The 22,449-nt window shown below is 46.3% G+C and overlaps 1 protein-coding gene across 4 annotated transcripts in view; it reads right to left on the minus strand.

Moving 5' to 3' along the window:
• The window catches only part of STRIP2 (striatin interacting protein 2), a 44,283-nt gene that overhangs the window by 15,750 nt on the left and 6,084 nt on the right, over positions 1-22,449 (minus strand). The window contains exons 2-18 of one of the 4 annotated variants that reach the window (XM_036864142.1): positions 21,697-21,766; positions 18,593-18,667; positions 17,446-17,580; positions 15,969-16,089; positions 15,125-15,193; positions 14,823-14,929; positions 13,967-14,094; positions 12,883-13,086; positions 11,418-11,653; positions 11,101-11,166; positions 10,305-10,414; positions 10,200-10,216; positions 9,362-9,433; positions 5,435-5,509; positions 4,665-4,762; positions 4,082-4,208; positions 1,135-1,235 (exon numbers count right to left, since the gene is read on the minus strand). In XM_036864142.1, the coding sequence (XP_036720037.1) occupies positions 1,135-1,235; positions 4,082-4,208; positions 4,665-4,762; positions 5,435-5,509; positions 9,362-9,433; positions 10,200-10,216; positions 10,305-10,414; positions 11,101-11,166; positions 11,418-11,653; positions 12,883-13,086; positions 13,967-14,094; positions 14,823-14,929; positions 15,125-15,193; positions 15,969-16,089; positions 17,446-17,580; positions 18,593-18,667; positions 21,697-21,766 (1,811 nt within the window). The other 3 variants (XM_036864144.1, XM_036864143.1, XM_036864145.1) reach the window with 3 other exon arrangements.

Below are 22,449 nucleotides of genomic sequence, written 5' to 3' on the forward strand. Positions count from 1 at the left end.
CTCCAAACAGGAAAAGTAAAGCACTCTCATCTATGTTTATCTTAACTAATGCTTATAAAAGCTCTATGATATAGTCAGAGTAGGTATTATTCTCATTTTAAAGATGAAAATACTGTGTCTCAGAGAAACAAAGTGTCTTACACTTGAGATGACACAGCTAGCAAGTGGCAGATCCAGGTCAGGAATCCAGGTCCCGTGACTTCAGGTTCTGTTTGTGTGTTTTAAACTACATATAAGTAGGTTGCCTCTCCAGGGTGGAGTTTCTGGCCGTGCTGACAGACTGGTGGGGCAATATCTCCTAGCCCCTCTCCAGTCACCTCAAGTGTCAGGTCAGCCTTCTTCTACTTTACGAACTTTGCCTCTGGTAAAGCACTTCTGGTCAACTCTGATTATCATGCTTCTAGTTTTTGTGTAAGTAGTAAACTGAGGAACAAGGATCTACTCTGTTAACCCCCAGGTCCCCACTTGGCTGGAGCAATCCACAGCAACTGTGATCAGAAAGCAATTTATGTTTTAACTCTGCCTCTGCTGCTTACTTAAGGGGTCTCACTAGCATGTTATCCTTAAGTAAGTCAATTAACTTCTCTGAATTTGTTTCCTAATTGGTGAAATGGGAATAAAACTTATTGTGATACATTTTAGCACTACTGAGGAGATTAAATGAAATAATGGATGTGAAAATCCTGTATTTTTTTAAACTACAAATTGATCTATCTAAGTAAGGTTCTATTATTTATCTTTAGTTACAAATTCTGTATAACACTTTACAAAGTAGTGTGATTGATCCAACTTATGATTTACACCAAAATTAGGGCTGACCAGACAAGTAGGATGCTTCACAAAAAATATTTTCTGGATCCTTCTGCCACAGGGCCGAAATTTCATCGTTGCAGTTTCATTTCTTTGAGTCATGGCACTTTCAGTTTTCAAAACTATTAAAATACAAATATCTTTGTGAAGAGGCCAAACCATACACCCCACCAGTAACACTTCAAGGAAATTAAATTTGACAGTGACAGCTCTAAGATAGAAAGGACCAGGGACACCAGGAGAACAGAAAGTCGGCTCTGAGACGATGTAACTTCTCAACCATCCCAAATATCCCTTTGAAATAAACCTGTCCAGAGTTCTTACCTGTTTTTGGCAGTGATGTAGGACAAGATATTTTGATTGAAGAACTTCAGGATCAATGGAATGCAGTTGGCAAATACCAAATGTTGTGATACATATTCAAACTGAATTAAAAGATCAAAGCAGAAAGGATGCTTATTTGGGGGAGAATAGAAGGTCTGTATGAAAAAAAAAGAGGCAAGAACAATTCTAATATCCATTCCTAAGAATATTCACTGTCCACTTGTGTTATCAGTCTTCCTGTCTGGGAAGTGGGAAGAACCATCTTCAGCCAGCCCATCCTACAGAGAAGGGGACAATCTGCAGTGTGTGTATGTTGCAAGCACCTGACCAAAAGCACAAACATAAACAAGCCAGAAAGAAAATCCCACTCCAGATAAATAAAAAGAATTGCTGTGAGATTTGTTCCTAAGCTCTACAGGAAAGGAAGGCTCCCTGAGGGAGTTGTCTTCCATACCAAAGCTCTGGCTCATAGGGTTTCAACTGTGATTGATATAGCAGGAACAGGTGCAGCCCAGCAACTGCTGGCATCACTCAGTCAGGATGGATACGGCACACGTTAACCAAATGAACCACTGGAATGTGGGCTCCAGCGTGAGTCTGGTTCACTATATTAGCCCCCATACTTAGAATATCAGTATTTTAATGAATGAATCAACAAGAGTCCTTCAGTCAACAGATACTGCACTGAGAATAAATCCAAGATCTTTTTGATGGGCTGGACACCAGAACATAGGGCTACATTTTGCTCTCTTGAATCTGGATGGGGTCTGCATCCAGGAAGACCTATTGGGGCAGTGTCATGGAGTTGTGTCACCTGGATTTTGCCCATGATACACTGAGGAACATCAGACACAGTCTGTCTCCAGATCCAGAACCTAGACTGCTGGGAAGTGTAGAAACTGGGTTGAAAAAGCAGAAAACTGTAGTGTTTTTAATCCCTTAGCTCTTCCTGATCACCGAGAAATAGCCATGGCAGCAAGCTAAGCTGCCCTTTGCTCAGGTGTGTGGTTAGCAGTGGGGAGTCAGGTTGTGTTGCCCATTTCTCTCTTCTGCCTTAATACTTTCTCCCTGGCAGCTGAACCAGGGTATTTTCCAAAGCCTCAGATGGAGAAGCCAATGCATACCTACTATCAAGTGATGGAAAACATTTTTCAGTTTGAGACATGTCTGTAGCCTTGTCAGGATGCACTGACACAGGGCAAGACCCATCAAGCCACCCACCTGTCTGGCTGTTGATCCACATACTGCCCACCAAGAGAAGCAGACAGAAGCACACATACACAGTTCTGTTTCTGCTAGGAGCACTATTTCTCATCCATCCCTACTCCTTCCAGCACTGCTGCTGCTCAGCAAACACTGGCAGAAGAAGTGTGAGTACTCAGGGCACCTAACACACCCAAAGATGTCTCTGAATGTATGAAAGTGGAGAAATAATCCTGGTTGTACAGTCAAACCTGCCATGGACACATACCCTGCAGGGGCTTCCCTGCACTCTGAGGTCCTGCTCTTCTACCAGCGAGCTTGGTTCTGACTCCTTAGGAGGAAAATGAGGCAGAGGCCCTGTGCAGGAATGAGAAGGCTCCCTGTCCTCTCCATGTCTCACCACAGAGAACATCCATTCACTGCCCCCATGTTCTCCTATATCCTGGCAACACCCATAGCACCAAGTCCAAACTCTTTAGCATGGCAAACAGTGCTTTCATAGGGAAGCAGGTTCTTAACCTTTTTTAGCCTCAGTGGAATAAAATAAGACCCACCTCGTAGGGTTGAGAGAATTAAATGAGATCTTACATGAACTTAACAGAGTGCTGGCCACATTGTAAGTATTCAAAACTGTGTGCTAGCATATGTATTATGACCTGCTCCCTGCCATCCCCTCCAGCTTCGTGTATCACCAGACCTCCCCACTCCCTCCACTCCAGGCAGAACTCCAGCAACATTTAATTAGTTTCCAAGGTACTCTGCTCTCTCCCTTCTGGACTTTCACAAATTAGCTTTTCTGCTTGAAATGTTTCCTGCTACCTTTCCCTGACAACTCCCGTATCCTGGCTAACATCTATTTCTTTAGGACTCAGGTTAGAAGTCACATCTTCTCCACCTCAGGTTGGATTAGGTGTTTCCATAGCAGCCAATGCTTACCTGTATAACAGCACTTATCACTCCATAATTGGCTATTTATACATCTGTATCCTTTACAAAACTTCAAAGCCCTTAACAGCCAGAAGTGTGCCTTATATAGAATTACATCTCAAATGTTAGAGAAGTGCTTCACGGGACTTCCCTGGTGGCGCAGTGGTTAAGAATCTGCTTGCCAATGCAGGGGACACGAGTTTAAGTTCTGGTCCGGGAAGATGCCACATGCCGCAGAGCAACTAAGCCCGTGCGCCACAACTATTGAGGCTGTGAGCCACAATTACTGAAGCCCGTGCGCCTAGAGCCCGTGCTCCGCAACAGGAGAAGCCACCACAATGAGAAGCCCACGCACAGCAACGAAGAGTAGCCCCCACTCACCACAACTAGAGAAAGCCTGCGGGCAGCAACGAATACCCAACGCAGCCAAAAATAAATAAAAGTAAATAAATTGAAAAAACAAAAAAGGGCTTCACATAGAGAAAAGTATGCTCAGCACTCCCCCACTTCCCCTTTCTGTGGCATGTTTGAATCCTGTCGTCCACTGCTTCAAAGCTGGCTGGGCATATTCCCAAGAAGCTAGGGATTCCTATGCACAACCCCTGGATAATGTTCAAAGGACACAGACATTTGCAACTTTCTAGGACAATTCCCCACTTCCCACCCCAAGCTTGTGCAACAGGTATCTGGATTCCGTGAGACAAAGAAAAGGCTGAAAGATGCTTAGCTGGACCTCAAAGGCCCTTTCGTTCCTCCTTTGGGAGACAGGACCTGGAGGACACCTGAGACATGTGGAGAAGCGCTCTAAGCTGCTCACCTGGTAGATATGATTCAGTTTGAAGTGTTTGAGGAGTAGCAGGAGCAGGGCAGAGATACTCTTTACAATGATCTCCTTGTGCCTGTTCACATCAATGCCCAACTTCATGCTCTGGAGAACAGTGATGCTACAACGGGGAAAGGAAGAGTCAGTGCAGAGGGTGACCTTAGAGCGAGGCCTACAAGGACCCAGGTATTTGGGTCAGATACAATAAACACGAGAGCCAGAACTTGAGAAACCTGAGCTGTGCTAGGGAAAACTCCAGAGTTCCCACTTACGAGTCAGGAGAAAAGCTCCTCTGATCTCTTTGTTTCTCTCTCCTTTGGCAAGCTCATCCCTTGGCAATGTCCACCCACATACATGTGCAGCCAGTAACTGGCACTGATGTTACCCTCCAGACTCTCAATTCTGAGCTGAAAAGAGCACAGCAGAGAGCACTGCAGTGGAAAGGGGCTACTGGTGGCAGAGAGGCGGTCTCTTTGGAGACGATCCCTGTAAGTGTTAACAAGGTGAGGTGGGGACTAGAGAGACCCTGCAGACAAGATAGCTAATATTTAGCAGCTGCCCCAGTTGAAGCACTCACGGCATCTCCTCAGGCAGGACATCTGCCAGGATATTGATAGAGTCTGTCTTAGCCTTGGAGGTAGGGGCTGCAGCCAGTAGAATCTTAAGTAGAGCAATCTGGGAAGTAGAAAATGAGGAAATCCACCCCATTCAACAAGGTTATTCTTCCACAGTTCAACAGCCCTACAAGAAACGTTTTAAAGCCTTTCTCTAAGTTCTTCCCTCAATAACCAAATCTGCCCAGCCTCCAGAAGGGCAAACAGGTGCCCTGTCCTGACAGGCCTGCCTGTGAGGCTAAGAAGCCAGAAGGGAGCTTATGGGCTGTTCTGCTTCAAGACTGCTCTTTCCAAAGAGGATTGAAGGAGCAGAGTGAGAGGGGCAATGCCTAGAAATTAGGTGGGAGGTATAAGCAAGATCTCCCTCCCCGACCGTTTTCCTTCCTCTACCTCAGACCATCAGCGTCCTCACCATCATAGCCTGAGGCCAACTAGGACACCAGAGGCCACGGCAGACCTCAGGGGGACTAAGGCACTTACTTAGGAGGAGGCCCCCTATGCATCCTGCAGGGATCCCACCTCATTCTCCACCCCTCCCAAAGAAGGACTTGGGAGTATAGCCAAGTCCTTCTTCCTCTGGGAGGAGCCCTGAGGAAAGCTCAGAGAATGCCTTGCCTGAGGGGTGAAGGCTCAGGAAGCAAGATCAAACGACAGATGGCTCAGCTTAAGAGGGTTCTCAGCTATCTACTCCTCGCAGCTGAGAAGGGCAACTCTGGCCCAGCCATCTCCTTACCATGTACTGGGGGAGGCTACACAGCATGCCCTGGTAGAGGATTTCACACGGCGTCTCTGGTACTACCTCTTCCCCCTATGGCAAGAAACATACAGTTTGCCCAGGCCATTTTCCAGTTGACCAAAACCTATGTTTCCTTGGTTGTGGAGGGTGGCAGGAAAAGATCTGGGAGTCAGATCTGGATTCCTACCCTAGCTGTGTTAATGATTCATTGTAGGACCTTGGGTAAGTTACTTTCCCTCTCTGAGACCTAATTTCCTCTTCCTAGGATCAGTGGGCCGGTCTGGATGACCTCTGAGGGCTCTTCCAGCCCTGAGAATCTATGATTTTGGTTGTCCTGTTATCTGGAATCAATCCAGAATTCTATGTCACTTTTGCTAGGTCAGGAGTCAGAACTCCCACCAACGCAGTGGTTAAGAATCCGCCTGCCAATGCAGGGGACACGGGTTCGAGCCCTGGACTGGGAAGATCCCACATGCTGCGGAGCAGATGTGCCCATGCACCACAACTACTGAGCCTGTGTTCTACAGCACGCGAGCCACAACTACTGAGCCCGTGTGCCTAGAGCCTGTGCTCTGCAACAAGAGAAGCCACCGCAAGGAGAAGCCTGTGCACCGCAACGAAGAGTAGCCCCGCTCACTGCAACTAGAGAAAGCCCGCGTGCAGCAACAAAGACCCAACGCAGCCAAAAATAAATAAATAAATTTATTAAAAAAAAAAAAAAGAAAGAACTCCCATCAAGGAGTTGGCTCAGACTACTGCTTTGCTGGACATACTTGGGCTTAGCTCAGGCCACAGGTACACCTGGCACACTGGAACTGACACCCCACACAGAGGCACTTCCTATGGTGTCAATCTGAGGCCATCTGAGAGCTCTGGGCTGCTCCAAAGCCAGAAAGGAGAGGTAGGTGACTCAATAGAGAGGGTTAATAAAGGCCTGGAGAGGCAGGAAGGGGTATTAGCAGGGAAAATTTTAGGTGGAAACTATTTTCTTCCCTTCTCCACTACCCTCTACAACATCCCTTCCTCCTTTCTGACCAGGCCCCTCATGCACAGCTCTGTCCTTGTGATGACCCCATTTAAGCCCTTTATCAGAGTAGCCCTTTATCAAGAGGCTACTCAGGCCACTGTCATCTTTGGCCAGTGCAGTCCTTCCTCCCCCCCACGTCGCTCTATTACAGGACAAGGGTCACTGCCATGAGACCCTAAGGCGAGGAGGAGTAACCAGGCCCCTTCTATCCCACACAACTCGGCTGCTGCTTAAATGGATAATAACCCCGGCAATCCTGCATGTTTGCCTTGCTGTTCTCTAAAAGGCCTATTTCATACGTTCTCCCCTCTCTTCAAACCAATCCCCTCATCCCACAGCCCCTCAATGCTTACTGACCCTACCTCTCACTTCATGGACAAAACAGAAGCAATCAGACAGGCACAGCCTCATTTTCTCAACACCAAATCTACCAGAGAGTCTCTACCTTCCTTCTTGACATGAAGGATGAACCACCTGTGCTCCTATCAAAGGCTACCCTCACTTTTGCTTTATCGAATGCATCAGTTCTGTAATTATCTCCTTTCTCCTGGATCAACCCCTTTAGGACAAAAACACACTCCAGGATCTCCTAGCTATAAAGCATTCCCTTGACCCGCATCCTCCTTCAGCTACCATCCCATTTCTACCTTCCTTTTCACAACAGAACTTCTATGTGGTTTGTCTATGTTGACTAAGTCTACCTCCTTTCTTTACATTCCCTTTTCAATACACTCCAACTAGGCTTCCAGCCCCACCACTTCACTTGAGGTTGCTCTTATCAAGGTCACCAGTTATCTCTATGTTGCCAAAGTCAATGGGCACCTCAGGTCTTATCAAGCACCATTTATCAGCAACATTTAACATAGCTGATCACTCCCTTCTTCTTGAAAGACTTTTTTTTTTTAATACATTTATTTATTTTATTTATTTATTTTTGGCTATGTTGGGTCTTCGTTGCTACGCGCGCGGGCTTTCTCTAGTTGCAGTGAGCGGGGGCTACTCTTCGTTGCAGTGCACAGGCTTCTTATTGCGGTGGCTTCTCTCGTTGCGGAGCAAGGGCTCTAGGCACGTGGGCTTCAGTAGTTGTGGCGCACAGGCTCTATGTGGGATCTTCCCAGACCAGGGATCTAACCCGTGTCCCCTGCATTGGCAGGCGGATTCTCAACCACTGCACCACCAGGGAAGCCTTGAAAGACTTTCTTTGCTTAGCTTTTACGGCATCACAATCTCCTGGATTTCCTCCCAGCTCACTAAGGGTTTTCCTTTTATTTGGCTCCTTTCCTGACTCATCCCATCCTTGACATATTGGTGTGCCCCAGGCCTTTGTCCTGGATTCCATTTTCTCTCTAACTTTACTCCCTCCTCAGGTTACCTCAGCCAGTTCGATGGCTTTTAACACTGTCCATGAGTCAACAGTTCCCAAATTTATTTCTCTAAGTCAGTCCTCTCTCTAGAACTCGAGACCCGTATACCTAATTGCTTGGCTGCTCTGCATGGGTGTCTAATGGACATCTAAATCTTAGTACAACCAAAATAGAACCCTTGATAAGACAGAACTCCTAGGAATTCCCTGGCAGTCCAGTGGTTAGGACTCCACGCTATCACTGCTGCGGGCCCGGGGTTCAGTCCCTGGTTGGGGAACTAAGATCCTGCAAGCCGCATAGCACGGCCCCCCCCCACCCACAAAAAAGAAAAGAAAGAAAAAGAAAAACAGGGGGAAAAAAACACATTAAAAAAACCAAAAAACAGGGCTTCCCTGGTGGTGCAGTGGTTAAGAATCCGCCTGCCAATGCAGGGGACACGGGTTCGAGCCCTGGTCTGGGAAGATCCCACATGCTGCGGAGCAGCTAAGCCCGTGCGCCACAACTACTGAGCCCGCGCTCTGCAACAAGAGAAGCTGCCGCAATGAGAAGCCCGCACACCGCAACGAAGTGTAGCCCCCGCTCGCCGCAGCTAGAGAAAGCCCGCGCACAGCAACAAAGACCCGATGCAGCCAAAAATAAAAATAAATAAATTAAAAAAACAAAAACAAAAAAACCAAAAAACAGAACTCCTCATCTTGACAAATGGTACTTATTCTTGATTGCCCTTTATGTCTCTCTATCCACAGCCAATTGAACTGCAACTCCTGTCAGCTATACCTCCAAAATATAAACCAAATTCATCCACTTCTCCCTATCTCCACACTTCCTACCCCCGTCTAAAACACCATCATCTCTCACCTTGACTATTTTAAGAGCTTCCCAACCTCCCTGCTTCCACTCTTTCCTCAGCCAGCCTTTACAAAGTAGCCAATGGTTTTTATTATAAAAAGATAGATCATGTCACTCCCCGGTTTAAAATCTCCAAAGGCTTCCCTTTGTCCCGTGAATCAACTTCAAGCTCCCTATCTTTGCTTAAATGTCCTTTGTAAAGTGGCCCCAGGCCACCTCTCTGACCCCATCTCAGACAACCCTCCCCCTCCCCACTGTGCTCCAGCCACACTAGCCTTCATCGACTACCTCTAACATTCTGAGCTTGCTCTCACCTTCTTAATAAGTCTGTTCGCTCTGCTTCGAATGCTCTTTCCCCTGATGTTCTTACGGCCAGCTCCTTCTTATACTTCAGATCTTAAGTAACTATCACCTTCTCAGAGGTCTACATACCCTGACTGCCCAATCTAAAATAGTCTACTACATGATATGTCACCCTATTTAAATTTTATTAACCATATCTACCATTCTCTGAAAGTCTTCTCGTTTCCTTAATTACTTATTGTTTTTCTCCAACTTTAATGTATCGTGAAAGTAGAGACCTTGCTTTGCCTAGCATACAGTAAGAGTCCAACAGCATGCACGCGAGTTCTGCGACAGCACTGCAGACAGATTTCCTCCTGTGCAGGATTCCCCTTGACTCACCAAAGACATGGGGCACTTCTCTAGCTCCTCCTCATTCTTGATCTGAACATCTGCGATGGAGATGTACTTGTGCTGGGAAACATAAGACATCAACAAGGGGCCGAGGGCCTCAATCACATGTGTACCAATGATCATTTCCCCAATGACAAGGAAATGTCCTGTTTATGGGTCTGTCAGCCCAAATACACCACGCACCCTTTGAAGGCAGGAGCCTTATTTACCTTTGCATCATGAACAGCAGCAAAGTGCTTCAATACAGTGTTTATTCCATATTTCCATGTTTGAAGGGCAGCAAATACCTTAGCATTTACCTTCAACCAAAGTGCAAGGGGAGGGACTTCCCTGGCGGTCCAGTGGTTAAGACTCCATGCTCCCAACACAGGGGGCACGGGTTCGATCCCTGGCTGGGCAACTAAGATCCTGCATGCCGCATGGCGCAGCCTTTTAAAAAAAAAAACAAAAAACGTGCAAGGGGAAGCCAAGAATGGGCCCTTGCCCCTGGACCACTGCCCTGAGAGTTTTGCTGCATGTGCCTGTATGTGCATCCGTGTGTGTACAGAGTGATGATGGGGTGGGGTGGGGATCAAGGTCTGTGCAAGGAATGACTATTCTTATTCGTGCACACACACACTTTGGATACAGAGCAGACTGCTACTCAATCCTGGGCCTGTGGAAGTTAGTGAGCCTCTAAGGAGAGAGAAGGAAAGGAAAGGAAGCAATAAGTGGGAAGAGAGAGAAGGGTGGGAGGAGGGAAAAGGAATGAGAGGAAGAAAGAAGAACTTGTTCATCTATCTAAATGTAGGACACTGAGTAGGTAGGGAGAGACCTGATTTTTTACCTCTTTGGCCAAAATGCCTGCGGAGGAAGTACAGAATAACAGGTTCAGAACGTGTCTGGTGGAAGAGCACCACCCAGGACCCAGGACCCTAGTCATCCAACTTGCCTTGATGGCTCCCTATCCCTGAAGACTGAGAGCCCACCCTGGTCACCTGCTTGAGGGTCTTCACACTCTCATGGATGGGCCTGGGCAATCCAACCAAGGTATCTGTGTCCCTGTGAAATGCAAGACACACCAGATCATAAGGGTCAAAAGTATAGAGAATTACCAATACCCCCTGGAGTCATGTGGACCATGCCACTTTCACCATCTGGTAACCTGGATCTTTCTCTGCAAGCTACCAGGTCCCCCATCGTTGCTTCAGGACACAAAAAGAATAATGGTACAGAGAAGTGTCCCTGAAAATTAGGATTTCTGTATAGTCTTTAGGGGACTCACTTTGTCTGGGAGCAGGTTCCTACTTAAAAGGGCATGTTGCCCAACACTTTTGACAGTGAAATGGTAGTAACAATGGTTTCTCAGGTTTTGTAGCGACCAGTGAGGATTCAAGAGGGTGGAGGAATGGGGAAAGATCTGTTCCAACCATGTCGCTTCTTAACAGAATTCTGGCGCATTACAGAAGGGCTTGCAGGGGCCAGCTAGTAACACTCTGACGAGGAAATTGATGTTCAAGAGGGAAATGACTTGTTGCTCAAGGTCCTACACCTGGATGAGAACACAAAAGTTCTAGGAAACTGGAAGGAAAAAACTCCATGGCAAGAACCCAAAGCAGTCACTGAGAGCTGCCCATGGCTCTGGGTTGTATAATCACGACCAGGCAACATCTCTCACTCTAGGCCACCCGTTCCCCTGGTCCCCTAAAAACCACTCTATAGCCAGTTCTGACCATCCAGTCACTTACTGCTCCAGAGTGAATCCGATGAACTTGTTCCTGCTCATCTCCAAGAAGTGTTCAATGTCCTTCTGTCTGAGAGGACGGTGGAGAGACAAATCCCAGAGAAGGGAAGAAAAGCAAACCTTGAGAGAAGGACCCTTACTGGGCTCCTACTCCTCCAGTTGGAGAACTGGAACAGTAGGGGAAGACAGCAGGGAACTTCAAACCCAGGAGTTCTGACTCCCAGCCCAGCTTATTGAGCCTTGAATACATAGACCACTCCACCCTGGGCCTCCAGTGACTGAAACCCCGAAGCTCAGGGTGCTTGGTGTTATCAAACCTACCTGACCTTTGGGGTCCACGGTAGGCCCTTGGGAAAGGCCACCCGCTCAGCAGAGAGGGGTGCCTGTGAGGGTGGAGGTGGCACTAGGGGGTCCTGCTCTAGCAAGTCTAACTCTCCATCCAAGGTACGCTCTCCATCGCCAGCAGACTCCTCTTCCTCCTCTGTGGCTGGTTCCTCAGTCTTAAAGAGATCTCTTTCGTTGTAGATGTCCAAGCTGTCCTGCTTAGTAAGGAGTTGCTGGGGGGTTGGAGGGGAGTGGGTGGAAGGAGAGAGGGAAGGTGTGCAGAGATCTCACCCTGGGCATCCTTGTCTGAGACCACCCCAACCCACAGACTGCTAGACTTCAGGGAACATGGAAGTAAGAACCCACCTCTAGTGAGAACTTTCCCTTCCCATCTCAACCCTACTGTCCCCACCAGGCCCAATTCCAGGACAAGCAGCTCTCACACAACCACGCCAATGGCTGGGAAACAGAGCATAGATAATCCCAAAGTCACAGTTACTTAGCTTTCAGAAAGCACTGATGCTGTTTTTTTTTGCCAGCACTTTCCTTCCTAATTATGCTCTACTTAGGTGAACATTCAATTAGTTTGCCTTCTGTGAGCATACACCAGCTGGCTGACTGAGGAAGAGGAGGACAGAAGCTTGCTGCTAGGCAGAGGGAAGCAAATCTGGAATTTTAAATCTTGTCACAGAAAGAAAAAAAGATTGGACAGAAATAGGCCAAAAAGTTAACAGTGATTGCCTCTGGTTGTTAAGATTGTGGGTGACTTTTTTTTCTCCCTTCTTCACATTTTTATATTTGTTCTAAATTTTCTATAATGAGTAAGCATTACTTTATAAAACAAAAAAATAAAGGTTAAAAAAAATCACATTGCAGATAATGTAGACTAGATTACTGAGTGTGACTGTCCGAGCCCGTCACCTGTAGTTGGTGAACTCAAGTAGGTCAGGCGGGTAAGTTCATGGGAGCGTGGTCAGCTCTCAGCGCAACTTGTCATTGTGACCTTTCTAGGGATGCAGACTATAGAACCCTAACCAGTCACCTTGTAAGTGTAAGCCTCTGGTTCCAAGGCCAGATAAGAGCATGGCTGGCTCAGAGTAAATCTTACTGCGAAGACAATGATAAAGTGCCTCAACCAGGTACCTATGCCCAGGATTATACCCCAACTGTTGCTCAGGGTGCTAGGGAACTCCAGGCACTGAGGTCTAGACCAATAATCCTTAGCAAGACATGGATTTATGATGTGATATCACAATGTTACATCTTGACAGCCCAGGACCCTGTCAGGGCTTGGGAATAGAGGCCGAAGTATAGACTCCAAGATTTCAGGTTGGTCTCAGGGCCAGCCAGGGGCAGGAGAGCTGGGTCATTTACTGCTCTTTCCTACCATATCCAGAGCTGCTTAGAATCTTGATTTTTGGCCAGCTAGTGTCACAACACTACTGTCTGCTTTAGTCCATACCCTTCGAGAACCACGGCGGCCTCGCAGTTTGGAGGGTGGTGGTGCCAGCTGAGACTCCCCCAGGTCGAGAGTGTAAGAGGGCGGGGAGGCAGCACGCATGCTCTTCACCACCTGGATACTGTCCTCAGCCAGTGGAGGCAGGCCCAATTCTTCCCGCTTCTGTACTTTGAGAGCCTGCAGTTGCTCAAATCCACCGAGGGTAAACTAAGGGTTAAACAGGAAAGGGGCAGAGAAGAGAGGAAGGGAGGGAAGTCAGAGGGAGCAAGGTCAGGGAAGCACGGATAGAGAGGAAGAGCCACAACCTCCAGTCCCCTCAGACCCCCTCCTTAACTAGGAAGTAATAAAACAGGAGGAGGCAAAAAATGTGGTCACCATCCCCAGTCTCAGAGGTGGTTACTATCCCTCAGAGCTCAGGGGTCAGGATAAAGCATTATTTACTGACCCAGGGCTGGAAACATCACCAGAAATAAGGAAAAGGACCACCGGGGGCCTCCACTGAAAAAAACAGGAAAATGTACCCCCTTTTAAGGAGCAGATCTAGATACTACAGCCCCCCAGAATCACTCAAGGCCTGCCCTGGAGGGTATGTTGTTCAGCCAGTCAGAGGAAGGATAGGGTTGAAAAATTAGTAACAAAACTGCAACCATACACTTATGAGGACTTCATTTTTTAAAAGCAAATCCTCTATTTATCTGGATGGAGAGCAGGCACTAAACCCCACATTTTACAGCTAGAGAAACTGAGACACAGAGAATTGCCCGAGGTTTCTCAGTATCAGCAGAGGCCAGATCTCCCAACTCTCAGCCAGGGTTCTTTCCATGAAACATTAGCTCTATCAGGGGAAGGTGCAATGACACCCCAACTCAAAAAGTGGCATCTCCCATCAGTCCAACAGAAATAGGTAACCTACTCTGAAACAGAACATCTGATTTCTCTAGGACAGCCTTATTGCCCCTCCACTGGTTAACAGCTGCCCTATTCTTCTGCCTAGCTCCAGCCTCCTGGAATCAGACTAGAAGAAACTGAGGTGGCAGAGGGCACTGCTGATCTGATGAGATGGGAGAGGGGTGAATCAGCCACTCACCATGACTACTTTCCAGAGCAGAAGCAGGACCTTCTTTATGGGGAAGTGGGGAGCCAGGCCACTGCAGAACTTGGTGACCATAGAGAAAAGCAGAAGGGCAAAAGGCTCCTCATTATGCATGGAGAAGCCTGGGGGTTGTGGAGAGAGGCAAGTGAGAAAGTGAGGATGAAGCAGCTGAAACCCAGTCCCTGTAACCCTGTTTCTGGACACTGAGGAAGGCACTCACCTTCCCGCAAAGAATCTGAGTACTTGGTCCTTAGAAGGAGGCTTAGAGAGCCCCCAGAGTGAACCCCCCGAGGGCAGGATAAGGGAGGTCATGGAGTTAAAATGGTATAGTTCCCAAAGCTTGGGGGTGGATATCAAACTAGAAGTAACAGTAATAAAGATAATAAATGGTAATAAAGATGCTTCCTGGCTGAGGAATTCAATGCATTTTGTAGATCACAACTCACTTTCCCACATCAACAAATATAGTATATATTTTAAAATCCCAAAGGCCTTCATATCTTATCCCTGACTGATGACAATACCAACTCATATTTTCAAGGTAAGTCAACTCATATTTTTCATGTGGGATTTGTGATCGAATGGGAGAGGGATGACTATTCCCATTTATAACCAAGGAAACCAAAACCAAGATATAGAGAAGACATATGACTGGGCCTAGCTCATAGACACAGGGACAATCAAGCCAGACCCTCAAGCCCACCACAAAGTATCTCTGTCCTAAAAGAAGGATGTTAGTTCTAAAAAAAAAAAAAAGAAGATGTAGAAGAAGAAAGAAGAACTGTCTGTCTCTCCTAGGCAGATGCTATGCCTCCCCTCCGCCACAGGCACCTCGAGTGCCACTTCTTACTCAGTTCAGTGCGGAAGGTCTCCCGGGCTCTCCTCCACCCGTAGGAGTCTGTCTCTCGCTCCAGGCGGATATTTTCCACCATTAGGTACATGACACTCAGCAGCACCCTGAGGTTATAGAAGGGTCACAAGAGGTTCCCAAGGCAGTTTCCAACCTATAGTCTGAGACCTCAGGGATGGTCTCTGTGGTGGCCCAACCCAGTGGAATTAGCAACTTCTAGTGGCCTGGGTGCATCTGAAATTTGGGCAAACGTAACCCATTGCTAACCATCCCGTTCCAATCCCATGGGCAGGCCCACTCACCGGAGCTCTGTGCTATCAGCAATGGAGATGGCTGGTTTCCGAAGAGCACTGCTACAGGCCTGGCTGTTGCTGCCACAGGGACGAGGGAGAAAACGGGAACCCGTAAGGCCTCTTTACTCCGTGTTGCACACTTATCATATGCACAAACATGAGTACCTGCCATTCCCTGGCTATGTAGCTAAAGAAATTGGTCTAAGGTAGAGGAGCCCATAGAATTCTCCTGCCACCTAGACAAACCCTTATCTGTGGTGAAGATAGGCAAGGGCAGGGTCTATGATATTGGCTCCTCTTAAAATCCCCGCTGTGTCTAGTACTGTGCTGGACACAAAACAGATGCTAAGCAACACTTGGTGAATAATAAACAGAATTTGCCCCACTAAAACTCCTGGGTGATAGGCATGAGACAATATGAGGGGTCACTATAGTGGTAGCGGCAGATAAGGCCACGTCTAGAGCTGTAACCGTGAGGGAAAGAACTGGGCACAGCAACAGGAATTGGTCCCGTCCCTTTTGGGTCATGTTCTCAGGTAGAACAGTTTCCTTCATGGAGTCCACAGTTAGGCTGAGCTAAGAAGGTATCTGGATACAAAAGCAATACAGGATCGGCCCCTGAAGCCCAGGATTGAAGCTGTAAGTGGGGCAGAGTCTGCTGATGAGCCCAACCTTAGGGAGCAGGACAGACTATCAGAGGCCACGGCTGGATGGAGGGGGACTCTCAGTGAGCTTTGGATGAGGTGTGAGTAGACCCAGCTTCCACAGAGGGCTCTACAGTGAGGGAACCAGCATAGGAGATGAGGCACTCTTCAAGGAAGGGGGTCGCCAGCCCTCCCCTAAGGCTTCTCACTCGATTTCCATGTGGAGTAGCTCCAGGAAGGCTGAGAAGGTCCCCATCTGATAGAGCAGGAAGCAGTTGTACCTGGACCAGTGGAGTACATCGACTTCTGAATCACATTCCCCAAAAGTGCCTAAAGGACCAGACAGTGCCGCAGGGGTTGAGGTGGAGGGGGTTATCCCAGTTCTTTCCACCCTGCCCCATGATCTGAAGGCTATCTTCCAACACTCTGCCCAACAATTAGGCTGACAAAGGTAGGACAAGTGCCCCCCAGAACTTCCTGGAATGAGGCAGGGGAGAGGAGAAGCAGTCTCCAGGGTTAGGTCCAATGTGCTCATCACTGGTCTGTCTTAAGTTTGAGTTCCCTGAGAAGCAGATCCAGAGATAAGGATTCAAGTGCAAGTAGTTTATTTGGGAGTTGACCCCAGGAACCATCGGTAGAGAAGTGGGGAAGTGAGATAGGGAAGAGAAGGCAGCCAAGAGCTCAATCCCAAATGGGGAGAAGCTCTGGAAAACATAAAACAAACAACTCAGAATCATCCCACCCAAGAGGGGTGAGGTGGTCAGGCTATTCATCCAGTAACTCCTGGCAGTCACAGAGGAATGCTGCTGGACTAGGGGAGAACATTAATTCCCTAGCACTTCCTGGCTGCCCTATGTGGGCTGCATAGAAAGCCCTCAGGCAAAAAGATGAAGGTACTGGCAGCTGGAACTTGGCCAGAGCGCCAGACCCAAGAGATAGGCTTGGGCACTGCCTTGTTTACTGCAGCCGTCCCTTCACCAGATGTCCACTCTCTTTCCTCTCCATTTATGATTTTTCTTTTACAGTTTTTTAGCTCCCAACTAGTTGGTTCTGCCAACAGTCCTCTTATTTCTGACCTCAGGGATTTCTTTTACTACTCCAGCTAGGCTCATTTTTCTTTCCAACACCTGGCTAATAGGTCTCTTCTGGGAAGCTTTCCTCAGTTAATTTCATTGAGTTCTGATTCTCCAAAGTACTCACAGCAACCATTCCTGCTGCTATGTTGGCTTGGACCTTCTAAATGCCAATGAGAAACAATGCAGAGGGTCCATGTGTAAATTGGTGGCACCCTCCCTGCCTCCTCTCAGTGTCAGAGCCAGGCCACAGCTGGTAAAAGAAACCTCCATGCTCAGCTGGTGGTACATTGTCAGCTCTGGCCACAATGACCCTCTTGCTAGTCTCCACATAGGATTACAGCCCAGGCTAAGGAAAAAAAGAACCTTTTAAGAAATCCTGGCATGCCTGGAAAGAGAAAGGCCGATTCCAAGGGATCCAGAACAGTACCTACCATCATCTCCTCATCTTTCGCATAAGCACAAGGTTACTTCTAGCACATGACAAGATCTGTCCTCGAGGGGCAGGAACCTTGCTTTCCCAGCGTGGCTTGCCTCATCCTAGTCCTGCTAACACCGTCTCTCTCTCTCTCTAGTGTCCACCCCTCTCAAGTTGGCAAAGCTGGCCACTCACCTTGGGCCAGGTAGAGAACAGCTCGGGCCACCTTCAGTCGCCGTTCCCTACTGACCACCTCCAGCCGGTCCAGGAGTCCCATCACATAGGCCTTCTGGGCATCTTCCTCCAACTCCAGCCACTCCTTACCCTGCACTGGGAACAGAAGGCCATACAGATCTAGTGTCAGCTGTTGCCTCCCCTTCCTGGAAAGGCTCCTGAGAGCATATGTACCTCTGATCTCAGTCCCCCAATAAATTCTTCTCTTCAAAAGCTTTCCTTGTTTAGCTGAGAAAGAATAAGGGATGGGAAAAGTAAAAAACCCAAATGTTCTGGCCTGAACCCACTCTGTAGCCTCATCTTCCTCCACATCCCCTCCATTTCCACTTCCCCCTCCCCAGCCTATACGGTTCTATCTCTCTGCCTTTCCTCAAGGAGTTCCCTCTATCTCCCTATGTATCCAATTCCTATTCATCCTTACAGGTTCAATACAAAATCACCTCTTTCCCACTAATGCTCCAGTCAGAAGCTCTGTCCCCCATGATACTTTTTACTTCTCTAACGACACTTCCCATTTTCCTCTTGGCCTCAGCTAGTTTTGTGACGTACACATCTCCCCTCTGCTATCTGACTATAATTTCTTTAAAGATACTGTAAATTCACCTTCACCCCTGCCTCCTGCATCTCTGGCACAAAATGGGTACTCACCACACATTTGCTGAGTTGAACACTGAATTGCCACTGACCAAGTAAGGAAATGGAGGTCTGAGTGGATCACAGGGTGGGCACATGAAATTATTACCAGATGCTATGAGGAGTGAGGCAGAACTGGAGACAGGGATTGAACACTAAGGTCGAAGACTAGGCTGGGCACAGGGTTACCAGGCAGCAGGGAACCAGTCCAGCCCCACCTCCCCATTCCTCTGTTCTCTGGGCCCTTGACATCAGGGAAAGGGACCCAGTTCAGGCTTCTCTTGCTTCCACTCCATGACCTCTCCACTTGAGATATAGGAAACTCTGTGTCCCATATGCAAAAAGGAATAAGAGAAGTTATATGGCTATGGAGAGGATGAAGAAGGATCATACTTTGTTTTACGCTTTTTCTAGATCAGCCTTGAATATCATGGAGAGAAAAAGCAGATCTCTATGAATAAGGATCTGGAATCACCTTGGGTCTTGAAATCTTCTTCAAAGCACCTCCTGTTAGTGGTGAATTCCGGGTTTTCAGTGTAGCTATACAATTCTGTGGCAGGAAAGATAGGACAGAGTCACAAACATTCAGCAGATCCTTATAGAAGGGGCCTGGGGTGGAAAAGGTGGCATGAAAGAGCTAAAGCTTCCAACACATTCCTGTGTCCAATTCAATCCAGAGTCAGCTTCCTCCTTTTCGGAGCAGTTAAAAATAGCCACTTGGGTCCCTGGGTGATTAAACCATCAAACCTGTCCTCCTCCTGCCAGCTGGCTGCTACAGCAGAGAAGGCAGGCTCCAACATTTGGTGAGGGCCAGGAGGAGGGCTGGAACAGAGAGGGCTGAATGTCATCACTCCTGGTTCTTAGGGCTGCAACCCCTTCTGCTTGTCAACCCAGACTGGGACTAATCCTGTCTCTAGGGAAAAAGCGGGCAACACAACTCCTGAAATTTAGAGGCAAGATCCTTGTGCTATTCAAGGAGCCAGTTCATTCTCTCCCCGCTGAGTTTCTTCGAAGGGTACAGAAGTTTATGTTCCTGCCCACGGCCACCCGGGCAGAGGCAGAATCAAACCATATAGAAGCAGCTTTGATGCCAAAGAGCGGCCTGTGCCCAGGAAAATCTAACTTTGCTGACAGCAGCCTCTCAATACAAAATGCAGACAGCTTATGAGAAATAAAAATGCCCTTTCCTACACACACATACGCACACACACACACACTCCAGAACATCACACCAGTATGCTCATCTTACAGAGGATGAAGAAGTGAAGTCATTAAGTCAATAGGTGCTTCCTCAAAACTCTGTTCCCTAACTAAGACCCTTGCTGGAAATTTAACTAGGTCACAGATAATTCACAATGCAAGAGAAATTCACTTATATTTCAGCCAGCTGTCTAATGGTCAAGAAATACCTTGTCTGGGAGCCAGGGCTTTTGAGTCCTGAGTTCCAAAATCCTGGAGTGACCAGAAACAAATCCCAGCTCTGTTTGTTAAATTCTTCAGTCATTAGTGAGTAGTGTAGATATATATATTTTAAGAGTAGAGCACAAACCCAGTTAAAAAAGGGAGCAAGGCTCTTAGGTACTAAACTTTGCTTTTGTCTTATTTTTAAAGTTTAGATCATGAACTTTCATATACTACCGGTAAATACAGAGTACATAAAAGACACCGTGTTTATCTTCTACTCAGATTAAACAAATGTTAACACTTGTCATATTTGCTTCAGACAGCTAAAGTCCCTTCTTCCTTCCCAGTCTTATTTTCCTCTCTAGAGATAATCACTATGATGAAATTGGTATGTATGCTTCACATGCCTATTTTTATACTTTTAGTACATATCTATGTGCCTGTAAACAACACATGATATTGTTCTGTTTTTCAAGTTTTTATCCAAGCAGTATCATATTGTATAAATTATTTTTTCTTAGAAGCATTTTTTATTATGTCTTTCAATAGTTTACATGAAAAGCAGTGTGATGAACACATCCATTCACTTAACTGACACGGTTCTTAATCAAGTGTGCAATAGACTTCCCAGAAACATCTTTTAGACTTGTGTGTTTAAGCAGTTTTTTTGATGCATGTATAAATTATTTTGTCACTGTTTCTTCTCCCCTTTAATATGTTTTTAATATTTATTGACACTGAAGCATATTGATATAGATCAATTATTTTAATGACTATACAGTAGCCTAATATATTGATATACTACAGTTTATCCATTCCCCTACTAAGTTGTTTTCAATTGTTCACAGTGGCGACAATAAACATCTTTGTAAGTGTTTTCTTGGGCCCAAGAATTTCTTTAAAGTGTACATCTAGAATCACTGGGTCATAAGACATGTGAATTCGACTTTGCTAGATATAACCAAACTGCTTTCCAATTTTATACTGTTCCCTCATGCCAAGCCATGTATAAAAAGTACTCATTTCTCTGTACCCTCACCAACTCCAGGCTTTTAAATTTTGCATCTGATGATTGTTGAATAATATCTCACCATTTTAATTTGTTTTTCCCCATTTCCTAACATAATTGAATATCTTTTCATATATTTACTGACCACATGGTTTTCTGTTCTGTGAATTCCTGTTCATATTCTTTGACCATTTATCTATAGTCTCTATTGGGATGTTCATTTCTTTCTCTCTCTCTATGTGTGTGTGTGTATGTGTGTATTCATATTCTGGATTCTAATCCTTTGTTAAGTATTAAACTTAGCTCTCTATTTCTGTCACTCATCACAAAATCTATTCCCTATGCTTATTCACAAGAACTTCTTTAAAAGCGTTTGTCTCTTTTCTCTGAAAAAAGCCTGTCTTAAAGTGTCACTTTCATGTGACAGAATATTTAACTTTCACACAATTTCCACCCAAAGCTCATTTATTAATAATTGGCATTTGTAGCACATGTAACATGGAGGCCCTTAATGCAAGGAGATCACGTTTAGCCAAGCTAAGAATCCAGAGAGAAGCAGCCCAACATTGAAAGAAGAATGGGATCACTTAACACCAGCTCAGAAATATCCAAGCAGAGCTCCACTGTGATGGATATAGATGACATGTTCAGCTTTGCTCAGCTGGCCAGTTGTCTATACAGTTTTTCTTCAGACATTGCTGAGACTTTAATAAGGGGCAAGTATTAGGGGAAGGGGGCGAGATGGAGGTAGAAAAGAAAAGGAGAGAGAGATGGAATGGGAAAGCAATGGAGTGGGTGGCAGAAAGAAGCACACAAAGATATGGGTGACTATGGGAAGAGAAAGAAAGGAGAAATGGGGAGAAGGTGGAGAGAAAACAGATTTGAGAGTGCACCAAAAGAGAATAAAGAAGGGTGAGCAGAAAACAGGGATAGAATGAAAGAATGGAGAATGCCATACATAGCCAAGGAAGCATTCACAGAAAGAAATGTGAAAGCAAACAAAGAGATACTGACCACCGGAAGGTGTAGAGAAGTGGGAATGTGGAGAACAGTCTGTGTTCTATAGCCACTTGCTGAGAACAGACAAGCTGCCAGGGGAGAGCACAGGTATCTTCCCTCTCCTCCTGGCCAACCTTCCACTCTTTACAGACCCATCTATCTCATACCTGACAACTCTGCTGCGTGCCCATCTGTGTCTCCATACTCAAATTCCAGGGTAGGGCAGTCCACAGAGCCCTGTAATGGAGAAATCTTTGTGGTAACTTGGGAAAAAGGTTGACAAAAGGAGATCATACCCTCATTTCATTTTCCACCTCTCTTGGAGGCCGAAGTTAGAGGAAGAAGGCAACTAGGAGAGTTCCATCTGGGCCTTTCATCCAAGAAGTACCCTCCTCCAAGCCAAAATTAGAGGCTCAGTGTGGGGCTGGGCTGAAGATTCCTATATAGAATCAGAAACTCTGGGCAAAGGACCAGGATCATGAACAGATACGAAAGCTACAATCTGTGCCCATATCTGATCTACATAAACACAGACCTGAAGAACATCTAGCTGATCTCTAGAAAAACAAGACGGATGAAAACAAAAGAAGTAAACTGGATTCTGACTTCAGCTCTGTCATTAACCCATTGTATGATTTTGTATGATTTCATTCTGTGGATCATAGTTCCTCATCTATAAAAAGAGGTCCTTCAGTTCCAATATTCCACAATTTTAGGACTGTCAAATAAGGTAGCATTTCTACTTCAAATTGTATTAAAGGCTAGATTTCCTATGATGTTGTATGTATAAATTTATAATACCCTTTTAAAAGTATTTTTAATATAATCTTACCCCCGAACCTCTTTAAGCATTTTGGGATAGATTTTTCCTACCAATATATTAATAAATATGAATTAAAAAAAATTTGGATTCCAGCTCT

Source organism: Balaenoptera musculus, chromosome 9, assembly GCF_009873245.2.
Source record: "Balaenoptera musculus isolate JJ_BM4_2016_0621 chromosome 9, mBalMus1.pri.v3, whole genome shotgun sequence".
Lineage (NCBI taxonomy): Eukaryota > Metazoa > Chordata > Mammalia > Artiodactyla > Balaenopteridae > Balaenoptera > Balaenoptera musculus.